The 12,943-nt window shown below is 41.6% G+C and overlaps 1 protein-coding gene across 2 annotated transcripts in view; it reads right to left on the reverse strand.

The window, feature by feature from the left end:
• The window catches only part of unc80 (unc80, NALCN channel complex subunit), a 167,587-nt gene that overhangs the window by 78,743 nt on the left and 75,901 nt on the right, over positions 1 to 12,943 (reverse strand). For both annotated transcript variants that reach the window (XM_065429703.2, XM_065429704.2), the window contains exons 27-33: positions 12,753 to 12,872; positions 12,514 to 12,603; positions 11,249 to 11,491; positions 9,335 to 9,473; positions 8,263 to 8,371; positions 6,492 to 6,564; positions 398 to 532 (exon numbers count right to left, since the gene is read on the reverse strand). In XM_065429703.2, the coding sequence (XP_065285775.2) occupies positions 398 to 532; positions 6,492 to 6,564; positions 8,263 to 8,371; positions 9,335 to 9,473; positions 11,249 to 11,491; positions 12,514 to 12,603; positions 12,753 to 12,872 (909 nt within the window). The remainder of the gene's footprint in view (positions 1 to 397; positions 533 to 6,491; positions 6,565 to 8,262; positions 8,372 to 9,334; positions 9,474 to 11,248; positions 11,492 to 12,513; positions 12,604 to 12,752; positions 12,873 to 12,943) is intronic.

A 12,943-nucleotide genomic window follows, 5' to 3' on the forward strand; every position in this document is an offset into this window, starting at 1 on the left:
AACAGTCAAAAATATCAAAAATGCCCCTTGAAATCCTGCGGTATAGCAAGTGCTTCCTGGAGTCCCTGATGAGGTCGGCTCAACTAACAGTGACAAGATTATGCACTGCAAAAGATACTGAAGCTAGGCTGCTTGAAGTGCACTGCAACGAGACTCAAATAGCCACTGGCGTCCCTTCCAAGTGCCCCATTAATTTCAATTGGCGAAGTCTTACATCGCTAGGCTTAGTTGCAGGCAGTTTTAGGAAAATTGCACTTTTTTCAGTGCTTTTACTAAGGATGAGTGCAGTTAAACTTCAAGCAAAAGACTTCAAACTACCAAACTTAGCCATTAAAGAAAAAAAAAATTGCGGTATCAATTCAAGACCACCATATTTAATTTATGTGCATCCCCTTACAGATTGGTCCTGATTGATGGTAACTTCTTCCACTTTAGTCTTAACTTGAGGCATCCAGGGAGGATCAGCCACGGGTGCACAGTCAAGGGCAATGCGTGGGCTGGGAAGGGTGAACTCAATGGTCGGAGGTGGCACCTGCAATTACCCAAGGAAAATGTAATAGAAACGATTTAGTATGTATGCAACTTAAATAACTTGAAGGTCTGCAAAAGCACACAAGGCAAATTTAAAACATTCGGTGGAACCTACATTGGGTTGATATCTTTGTAGGCAGCAGCTTTGTAAGCATCTCTCAGCATATCATGCTATGTAGCAACGCACACACGTACGCACATATATAAAGCAAATCAGCTCTTCGGACTTACGCAAGGTGGAGGAAGGTTCATGAAAGGAAAAATTGACATCCACCTGCATATAGCACGAAGCTACAAAAGAAACCCACACGGGTTTCTCAGAAACAAAGCTTTGCAGTTGAAGAAAAATTGGTCCTGGACCAGTACGAATTTTTCTTCCAACTACGAAGCTTTGTTTCTGAGAAGCCTGTGTGGGTTTCCCTTGTAGCTTCGAGCTACATACAGGTGGATGTCAATTTTTCCTTTCATAAACCGTCCTCTGTTTTGCAGAAGCTTGCAGAACTGAAACCCACACGGGTTTCTCAGAAACAAAGCTTTGCAGTTGAAGAAAAATTGGTCCTGGACCAGTACGAATTTTTCTTCCAACTACGAAGCTTTGTTTCTGAGAAGCCTGTGTGGGTTTCCCTTGTAGCTTCGAGCTACATACAGGTGGATGTCAATTTTTCCTTTCATGAACCGTCCTCTGTTTTGCAGAAGCTTGCAGAACTGATTTGCAATGCAGTGTCCTTCTGCTTCGAGTTGTCAATTAATTCACCCTCGCACTGTAATCTGCTAGCTTCCTTGTTTGCTCAGATATGAGAGATACCACCTCGAAAAGGCATTAGCCCCGGGTTTGAATCCTGGACCAGGACTAATTTTCCTTCAACTATGAAGCTTTGTTTCTGAGAAACCCACATGGGTTTCCTTTGTAGCTTTATGCTACATAAGGATGAATCTGAAATATTTCCTTTCATGAAACATATATACGTATTACATATTTTCATATGTACATGTTTGTTGTTTTCACAATAGCTTTTGTTAAATGTTCATGCCTTCTTTTCATTCTTCCAAAACCTGTTCAATCCAGCCCTGTTGATACTGCATGCAGTTCCAATGCACATGTTGGAATCAGTATGAAGCAATGCTTTGGTTATTGGCGATGCCTAAGTGATGCTATATAAAGACTGGCTTAGTTTGGGTTGATGAGTTTTATGTACAAATTGTAGAGGACATGCCCATTCTGGAGGAGTAGCCAAGAACGGGCACACACACAATGACATATACCGAGTGGCTAAATCAAAGAATATAAAGTAAATTAAAGAATCCATTAAATGTAATTCACCATTCCAGATTGGTATGCTTTAGAGATAGCTGTAAGCCAAAATTATATGTTCAGGTTTTATGTAGGAAACTAATTTTTTGGTTACAGAGAACAGAGACAGGCATAATTGGTGACCACCATACAAGAGTTATATAGGCCCCATGTCTAGTACTTTCATTCAGTGCTTAGAAACACCTAGTGACATCAACTGTTCCAAGCTAGCAGTAAACGGCCAGAAACTAACAAATCGCAAAGTGGGCAGATGAGCCAAAGAAAGCTATTGCTTAAAAAAAAAACAAGAAACAATATCTCTCAGCTGGCATAGAGCTCAGGCAGGCAGCATAAATTAAAGATGTTTGTAAAAGGCAGCCCACCATTTTTAATCAAAGCAAACCTAATACAAAATCGGTTTGTTAGATCTTTTTAGACGTGTAGAAACACATTTTATGCCTTTTATACTGCGTCTTATAATGATTATGTTGATTGCGTCTTGATGTTCATGATAACTGGGTGGCAAAGAATAAATTTTAGAAGAACTTCAGTTTGGCCTAGTTGGTACTTACTGCAAATCATATTGACCGCAAAAAAGACGGGGACAGAGGAAGAAAACACATAAACAGCACGGGCGGTTTATGTGTTTTCTTCCTCTGTCCCCGTCTTTTTTGCGGTCAATATTATTTGCAATAAATTTTAGGAGTGTGTGAAATTCAAACTTTTCAAATATGAATTGAATATAAATACTTAGAATTGAATATTGAATCGAACATTTAATGATATGTACATGCATTTATTAGCAAGTTGGTTCATATGAACATGTTGGAACATAAAACTACATTGTCACTGTTAAAATAAATTAACTTAGTAAGCCTTTATACTAAAATATTGTGTATTTGGCTCATGCTAGCTTTGGAAAATCCACCAGTTGTATGTTCTCGCCAACCTGTGCCTTATTATACCGCATAAATTTCCCATAAACTCAGAGGCATTTGACCCTGTACCAGCCATCACTCATTGCATTTGATGCCAAGCAATAGGCTCAGGATTCGGGGTGGAACCTGCAAAAGAGTGCACCTTCACTGTTCGCAACCACGCACCTTTTGCTACTAAGAGGCTGGCTTTACTGCAATGCTTAGCCGTCCAGTGGCTAAGCATGTTTTACAAACGAAATTTCACCAGCAGCATTAAATTATTGCAAAATTCAACACAAAATCAGACACACTTTCTTAGATTAGATAGCAATAAACACTAAGAACCATGTTTGCTGCTGCACAGCCAGCAATATATTCAATCTGTTTCGAATATCCGTATCCAATCGGGTATTGAAAATTTTTCGAATGCCTAGTTTTCTAATCGAATACAAATATTAAATATATAACATTCGATAATATTCAAAGTTTACCTAAAAAGTATACCTAACATCAATTAAAACAGGGATTATACCTGATTAAATTTAAGAAAACAACAATTTCATTGGTGACTAACTCATCACTTGGAACAAAAAGAAATCTAACAAATTTTCCATAGCGTGACCTGTCACTCCAACTAACCAGCCTTTAGCATTTATTTGAGGTGCTTTTCACTTGAGACTGCCATTTTCCTGCTGCAACAGGTACACTTTCCTCACTTCACAAAACTTAACAAGAATGAGGTCTTCTCATGTACTGAAATAAAGAAACAAAGAAAAATAACGTAATCTCTAAGTAGCTGCAATAAAACTTGGTGCTGAGCTAGTTGGTGATGCATTCTATAAAACTGATGGTAGCGCTAAAAGGGACGTCGTGTCATCTTTTCACCGTGTGTCCGTCCTTTTTAGCGCTACCATCAGATTTAAAGTTGTAAGTAGCTGCTTTACTCACTAATGCTGCACAATTATGTGAGGATAGATAAATCTGCAGCAGTTCAGTGTGCTATGATATGAAACAGCCATTTCCCCTGTGGCTTCCTGCGCACCTTTGACAGAATATATTTTTCATTCTTATAGGAACTTAAAAGTGTAATGTACACAAGGAACAATTTTGCATCGAAAATGCACCTACAATCTAATATTTTCTCATCCTGCACACCTTCACAAAAGTGCCGGGCCAATTCCAAGTGCATTGGTATTGACTACATGTGCACACGAAACCTGAAAACCATGTAACAGAACTATAACTGCTGTTATGTAAAGGCTCATGGTAAAGCTGCACAATTGACAGCTGAATTTGAGCCCCTAAATGGTCTGTCTTGCATAAGGCCATGCAACCTAAGCATTGTTCCCACATGCACTTTGCAACTTGTGATAGACTGAAGGCATTTCAGGCTTCAAAAGATGAAGCTCGCACAGGTGCCTTACTTAAATGAGAGTACAGCTGCAGCTTTCAGACAAGAAAAAATGTACCCAATCAAAGTGTACATGCATGGTGTAGCGGCACGACTATTGCCTCCAAAGCAGGCGAAGAAGATGGGCTCACGTGCATGTAGCGCAAGAATAGAACATGCTAGCGCACTCGACCTGAGCGGCCGCCGTGTTGTTCGCTCCCAAGATCACGTTGCACCATGGCTGGCCGGCCTAAATAAGCTGAGGCTACGGCAGCTACCTCTTCACGCAGCCTTCCCTAAAATTGGAGACCCAGACGACCAAGCCCAGCCATGCCATCATCAGCACACCCGACTCTACCAAGGCGAGTGACGTGGTCTCATGCAGTCCAGCAGACGTCCCACTGTTGTAGAGCATCCGGGAATTCTACATCGACATGCAGGACATCTGATTCATCCAGCTGGACAGCCACTTCCTTCTCAACAAGGTACCAGGCTTCAGCTGTGTTCCAGGCTCTGGCTGCCGCCCCGACCCCAACTTCTACGACAACTTGCAGGCAGTCGTCCTTGCTCACTATGTCACCTTGAGCGCTGAGTCACAACCACTGTCGCCATTTGAATCTCCACGTGATTTCGAGTCTTGTCGTTCCACATCGCCTGCATCCACCCATGCCGAGTGTCAGCATGCGCTGGCCCCAGCATCAGACCTTTACTCAGTTTGTGAGCCTCCTCCCCAGCTCAAAGGCAGCTGCACAATGACTCTTTCCAAGGAACTCACTGGGTCAAATGTAAGCGCTTTTGGCCGTTCCACTGGCCGCCGCTCTCCTTTCTTGGACATTCCGGCAAGCTGTTCACTTTCTGTTCGGGGGCACCTCACTCTACACTGATACAGAAGCTCTTCAACTGGCTCTACTAAGCACAAATTTTACTCTCGCAGGTATGGCGATGCCACAAGCAAAACCTTCATGATCCATTCAGCAACCACCGCAACCCTGATGCTATCAGCATTCGAGAATTCACCGCATGCAACAGCAGGCAAGCCTTCTGATGTTTGTGCTCACACCTTCCACAGATGCATGGCCTACTGAAGTTTTGCAGGAGCCCAGCTCTGCCATCTGGTTTCTTCAGCTCGAAAATCACTTCTAAGTCAACAACATGGATGACCAACACTTGCGCTATGTCCATGCAAGTCCCAAGCTGCCAGAAGGTCTACTTTTGGAGCTCCGACCTCTAGAAGACTGGACATCTATGAGAACCTGTGACAGGTTGCAATTTTGCACTATGGTATCACTGTGGCTGCGCCTCACTCACAACCTATGCTGCCAGTTCTGCCTGGTACATCTCTCTCGTAATGTGTGAACTCAATACCACCAACGTCGACACCATCTGCACACTTTACCTGTGCTTTACCACTGAACTTCATTTCAATCGCGCTTCGCACCAAGGGAGGGGCCCTGTAGCAGCGTGACTATCACCTCCAAAGCAGGCGATGAAGATGGGCTCACGTGCAGGTAGCATGAGAATAAAACATGCTAGCGTACTTGACCCGAGGGGCCGCGGTGTCAGCCACTCCCAAGGTCCCACTACGCGCTGGCTGGCCGGCCTAAATAACCCATAGCTATGGCAGCTACCTCTTCGTGCCACCTCCCACAATGGTTCATCATCTTGGACATTATTCTTGGCTGTTTCTATTGCAATAAAGCAAAGTGTGTCTAAAATGAAAATTCAACTAAGCAAAGTGAGACAAACAGATTATTGCCCAGCTTATTAAAGGCTTTGCACATAAGTGTAAGCATGTAATAAGGGGTCCAGCCACACTTGCTTCTAAAGCAACTTTCGAAGTAGCAATTACGGCAACACCACATTCAGTGCAAGTTGTGTAGATGCCAGGCAACACTACTGAGTGCTGAAACACTGTGTGGAAACAATTATTTTCATTATATCAAACTTAATGCCCTGTAATTTATTTGTACATACTGACAAACCCTACTCCCATGAAACTACCTATACTAAGCAATGCAATGTAGTCCAGTGTGAGAATACAGATAACGATTACAATGGGACAACTTCACGACAACGCAGAACACAACTGGCAACACACAGCATTTTTTGTAGCCAATTTATTTGTTCATACCTAGTCGTGTTCTGCACTATATTGTGAAGTTATGCTATACTAACTCACCAAAACCTACGCCAAGCTTAATGGCAATGGGCACATGCAGAAAGTGTAAAAGAAGAGCTGCACCAGAGCTAGTATGTCCCGATGAATGGTTACACTTGCACCATAACGAAAGAAAGCACACAATACCTACCTAAATGCAAATGCATAGATGATAATGCTGATTCCCAAATACTTATCAAATACCTTGAAAACTAGGTGTGCAGCCTCTTCCATCCTCAGCCAGCATTGATAACGAAATTTCCAAAGTGCCTGGAACCTGAAGGAACAATGCAGCAGTTCTCATCAAGTGCAGTTCGCTCACTCTGCTCCATTCAAAGTTCTGGCGAAATAGATGTTTTACAACACATAATATTGCCTGTTAACAAAAAACATTTTTTTTAAAGTTAGGGTGTGAATGTGAGGGGTTAAGAAAATTGTGTATTTGAGACTGACTCATTCACCTGCCTCACCTACACCACCACTCAGCAACAAACCTGTCAGCTGATCACACACAAGCATACATGTCTGTAAACTTTTCTCACAGTTCACATTAGACTAGGGCTTTTTACAATATATACGTGTGTATATCCCTAGCACAATAGGATGCTGGAATGCTAAAATGCACATGACACACTAATGGTCATTTCCAACAACATGAAGAACACCTAAATGCTTTTATAGAGCATAGTGATATCTGCAAAAATTGTGTACTGCTACCACTACTGTATTCGGCAATAAAAATACTACAAGTAGCTTCCACTTTAACAATAAAGTAAACCTGTCCAAGACCTTCATTCATTATGAAGCCTTCTCATAAGAGGCACTTTCTTTACATAATGTGTACCATTTTATATAGCACTTTTGCCCTCAGATTTATGGCCACTTATTTTAATATAATTAAGAACCTTCATAATCAGTCAATTTATTACACTGCTAAACTAAAATTTTCATAAATTACAATTTCTTAGTGACCAAGCATATGCACATTTTTAAATTCCTTCTGGCCTTTCCTCATGTATAGCAGCACCAGAATTATTTTTTATGTTTTAAAATTGTACATTCACTGACAAATGTTATGGGCATAATTCCACTAAACAACACTTCTATGAACCAAGTAGGTTCATTTCAGGTTGATGTCGATCAATCAGAGCACTGTGAAAAATGAACTCCACAGCTGAACTAGGCAAAGTTGTTCCATACTTCTGTAGCAGTACAAATATCTTCACACCTGATGCACTATATAAGCATTATTATTTACCAATCTTTCATAGGAGCACTGCAGCAGTTAAACCACCCAGGATTTTCTAATCTGTGCCAGAATGTTTATGCATGCTTTTTATTTTTACTACCATGGCAATGCACTATGGCACTGATATAGTTTGTCCAACCTGCAATCTGTACCAATCTAGCCAGATTAACACCTTCAAAACCATGCAAAATCATGTTGTCAGACTTATCTACTCACAATACTCTTGACTAACAAGTGTCATGGATTTAAAGGCCACAGCTGGTCTATCATGATTTAAAACATATCGTAAAATATCTAGGCTGCATCTTTTTTAGAAATATTATCAGGCTTTGCCAGCTAATAGCCCTGTCACCATGCAACCTGTCAGATGTCCATTTCTCACCACAAAGCAGTAAACCTCCACGTACTTTCTTTTTCGCATACACAGCCAAAGACTGGAATGATCTTCTTATGCAGGTCATCCAGCACAGCAATCAAGTACGCTTCAAGACTACCATTGAATCATTATTTTACTAGCCTTATATTATCCACCCCTCATGTAAAACCTCATTTTGTGGGACTTTTGAGGTATTGTCAATAAAATAAGGACATCTAAAGTCAGCCACAACAGCAGGTCCAAACTTTCAATCCTTATGCATTTCCTAGCAGCCTATCACATAGCACCATACAACTCACATCCCCCTTGACACCAAAGTTTGCACTATTTCCTCTGTGAGTTCTTCATACCTCAGAAGGGCATTGGTCTTCTGGGTGGTGTCTTCACTCTTAAGTTCTCGACCTAAGAGCTCTGACGCATGCTCAGGAGCCTTCACAGCAGCAAGGATAAATACAACAGCTGCAAAGAAAAGATACAACAGCTTAAAGTGAGAGGCAGACTCTCTTTTTCTAATATTAGTACATAGTCACAATCAGCAACCAATGTGCCTGTATTCTCAATTAGCTACCACCAGGACTATCCCTTTTGATGTAATGCTGTAAGGCTATGCAGGCAAAAGCAAAATATTAGTAAGCATTTACTGTTACAATGATGTATATTTGTCAAGCAAGGACATCATCAATGAAAGCAATTAATAGGAAATATAGCCCCTGAAGTCATAACGAATCAGAATAACTGATGACAGCAACTGATAAAACTAAGAAAACAAATCTATTCCCATTCATTAGGACTGAATTTGGAATTTCGGCAAAGAAAATAGCCACTTTTAGCAAAGTACTGCCAGTGTCAAATTAAAAGTGAACGGTGGAGTGTATGGCTTAACATAGACTCTGCTGCATCTTCTAGTCGTATATTCACAGGCAGGTAAGCACTTTAAGTTCACAGGCAGAATTTGAGGATGCATGCCTTATTGCAATATTTTTGCTGGTATCTTTTAAGTGCTTCTCATGACCCCACACTGCTGGAATGCATCATGCACTATTCCATTCACCCTCAACACACAAGCAGTGTGCTACCATTGCTGGCTGTGATGGTATCACCCACCACAATATTCTGCTGCATGGGTGGCAATGGTGGACACAACACATGTAGTGCTAGAGTGCAGGAGAAGCAAAACAACCATTGAACAATATAGTATCGGCAAAAGCTCTGCATAGCGAGTGCATCCTCACACAGTTAAAGTGGATCTGTGCATCTTTCTGCAAAAATGACTGGCAGGAAGAGTGTACCTTCGAACACACACTCAACCACTTAGACTTTATGTGATACTCGTGGCAACATCCAGATCTGAGTAGTACTGTGATAAAATGAGTAAAGTGCAAATTAAACAAAAGAGAGAAAAATAACATGCAGAACAAGTACCTGCCACAGCACTCAATTGTTGGTCATTCTCTAGAAGCAGCTCCCAGGCAATGGGCATTGCTTCAATGAAAGTTTCTTCAGTCGCCACAACAGTGCCCTTTATAAGCATCGACAAAGGACTGTGAAACAAACTCATCACCTGAAATTCAAGCAGATACAGGAGTGGTTTCATGTCATTAAGTCCCCTTTTGTGGTGCAGTTAAATACAAAAGAGAGAGATATATATAGAGGCGCTCATACTCCCCACAAACATTTACAGCCTCAAAACCTCTTTTATTTTGTGTAAGCATGTGTCAACTATGCCTATTACCTGTCCACATCACTAAGAGACCGACTTCTGTAAGTGATGCAAAAAAAAGAAAAGAACAGGAAGAGGTTGCTGAGCACAGAGAAAGAAATTAGGCAAGTTCAGAAGTGCCTCAAGTTTACTATTTATTTACAAAATAGTGCAGACCAAAGAAGGCCTATGTAAGATTGGCAGTAAGAAGACAAAACTATCAGCAACCACTGAAACACCAAACAATATAAGCAAAAACAAGCTGATAAAGGAAATAGTCCACAACCAAGTACAAATTTGTTAGGTGTAATCATTGCCGGTTTAAAATATCAGATGCAGTTGTTTCATTCGATAATTCACGAGAAGAAAACTAAATTTTGGTAAAGTTTGGAAGATGAAATCTCCGATTTAGTTTGATAGTTGACAATAGTAGGGTTTAGTGCCCCAAAGCAACACCTCGGCTATGATACGTGCAGAAGTAGAGAACTCCAGATTAATTTTGACCACTTGAGGTTCTTTAACACGTACCTAAATTTAAGTACAAAAGTGTTTCGCAACAAGATTCGTCATAATGTGGCCATGACAACTACTATATTTTTGCACCTATAACTTTCACCAAAAATGCAAAAAATTTAACAGTAAAGTTGGGGTGCAAGTTTTATGTGAATTTCACCTGAAAGTGTGGCTTCACTGCAGTGCGACGCGCGCTGCCGTGAAGCCACACTTCAAAGCAAGGATTTTCGCTATTCAGTTATCTCCTAGGGAACACCACCCTTTCCCCACTCCTGCATGTTGATGCTCCCCTCTCCCCTTCATTGTCGCCCATTCTCTTTGTCTTTACGGATCGGAATTTTATGAATAGTAGTTAGCAAATAGTGCACGCGGCGCCAGCAAACTAAAATTCGGACGGACGATGAGCAGCACCCAGCGGCCGTCCTAAAGCAGCAGAAGCTGATGATAAAGCTTTCACACTGCAGAGTGAATCACGATTTGAGCTTGCGGATTGTGTACCACGTGATCATACACTTGTCACCCATGCCCATGGTGCTCCCTCGGTCTGCACGAAACTCTTTGCGAGACATATGGCTCAGTCACATTTGCTGTGTCACCATTGTCCATGCGAACACTGCTCCGTCCATGCTGTCAGCCTTTGTCATGCGACTGCTAGCTGTGAATTAATCCAATTCAGGTCACATGTCACGTGACTGATTCATTCGTGATCACGTTCGTTGTGTGAATCCAGCTTTATAAGCATCGCCGAAGAGGGTTGGAAAGAGCCACTGGCCGAAGCTACGACATGGACGAGTCGCGCATCCGTGAACAAAGACTGTTTGCAACTATTTTAGTGTTGTTGTATGCAGTTGGTTTCCACGAGCTATATGCGCAGATTTTTTTTCTTTTTTTTTTCATGGGCTGTTGTAATTGGGGGTGCGGGTTATATGCGGTGGTGGGTTACACGCAGAAAAATACGCTAGGTATTGAACCTGTGACCTCGTACGCAGCAGAACGCCATGGCCACTGAGTAATTCCAGTGGCTCTTGGGTTGACAGTGACAGTGACTTCCAGACATTTAAATTAGCTCAACTGCAATAAAAGGTTGCAAAGAAAAGCTGTTCCCACAGCTACGTGGTCAGCACCTGTGTCTTGAGGTATTTGAGCATGGGATGTTCCTCCTTGGCTGGAGTGGCGCCCTTGCCTTTGCCGGACTGGGGTAGAGACTGGGGCTTCGTCTCGGGTGGCAGGCCACCTTCGACGTCGTGAACCAGACAGGTGGCACTGCTGTGCAGCGAGCGCGCCCCATCCAGTGCCTTCTCCAGCTTCTCCAGATTGTGCGCCAGGCTCGCCTTGCGTTTCAACGGAGAGCTCGGCCCTGTGATAATCTGCATGCACAAGCCATGGAATAAAGCTTCCTCACCAAGGGCCCCCCCCAATTACACCATTGATTAATAATTTGTAGATTTTTGATTAAACAGAAAGTCAGAACCTTGCACATAATAAAACAAAAAGCCATTATGTTGCGCTTTTTAGCTGCAGAGACACTGCCATCTACAAGTGACTGGCTGACCATTCCCCGAAGTTGTGTAGAGCCCGCAATATCGCAAAACTACAGTGGTTAACTTGAATCAAATACCAATAAACAAAGCACCAATATCACTAAAATATAGTAAAAACAAGCACCAAGGGATGTTATCACATGAAAGCCTCGTCAAGCTGATATTATGAGGGATGGCCAGTGTACACAACCAGATAAAGATTGATAAAACTGAGAGGTGAATGGAAACTTGTCTGGTAGAAGTAATTTATAACACTAAAGTGTGACTTAGTGAATTCAATAATTTCTTCAAAGTGTCAAGCACTGAACAAATAGAAGTCAGAATAAAAGCAATATGGTGCTTTCATATTCTTCACTTGACTTAAATTTGTAATTTTTATAATGTGCACGATGACACACGAATTTCATAAAACTGAATTTCAGGGAAGCAAAAATTTGAAACGCCAGTTCACACACATAATGCTTGGAATCATAATCCAACAAATAAGTCGATTTCTTTTGCTAAGAAGAATAGTATGCCTAGCACATACTATTTCTGGATGTCCCATTTTGCCTGATTTGGCTAGCTACATGGGGGACCATGTGACCTGCTGCACTGAATACATTACATGTGTAAGTTTGCATTGCTGCCTCTATCTTCCATAGAGATCACCTTGAAGTGGATCGACAACTTTCCCTGCACACAGATGATCCTGACTTTGATGAACTGACAGATTAAACTGCTCAATAGGAAAAGAATAAAAATAAACTGACTCCTTGAATACATATTGGACAAACAGTGCTAAATCAGATGAGGACTAAGTGCACACAAAAACACTGCATACAAATGCACACAAATGCAGTCTTCACCTTCTTGAACTTCTTGTCCTTTTTTCCACCCTCCTTGTCTTCCTGTTGCTTGCCCATATCTTGGATAAGTCCAAAGTCATCTCCATAGACCTGCAAATAACAAATTATCAAAGGAGAGCACTGGCAATGTGCAAACTTGTTGTAAGCACTGAAAATTATTACTGAACAAACATTTTTTGCAGAACCTTGCTGATGTAATTGCTGTTATTAACTGCAACTACAGTTCTGACGCAAGCTACCTTTCGGACACTCTTTGCAAGCCGATTGCAGGCCCTCATCTGCCTCCTGTAGCAGGTGTGATGGCAAAACTGCTGGTGCGTGCAGGTAAAGTGCAAGGTGCCGCAGAGTTGGACGATGACCTGAAAACAGCAATTTGCCACAAAGAATGAATGAATAAATAAATAAATAAATAAATAAATAAATAAATAAA

This window comes from Dermacentor albipictus, chromosome 1 (assembly GCF_038994185.2).
Source record: "Dermacentor albipictus isolate Rhodes 1998 colony chromosome 1, USDA_Dalb.pri_finalv2, whole genome shotgun sequence".
NCBI classification, from domain to species: Eukaryota; Metazoa; Arthropoda; class Arachnida; order Ixodida; family Ixodidae; genus Dermacentor; species Dermacentor albipictus.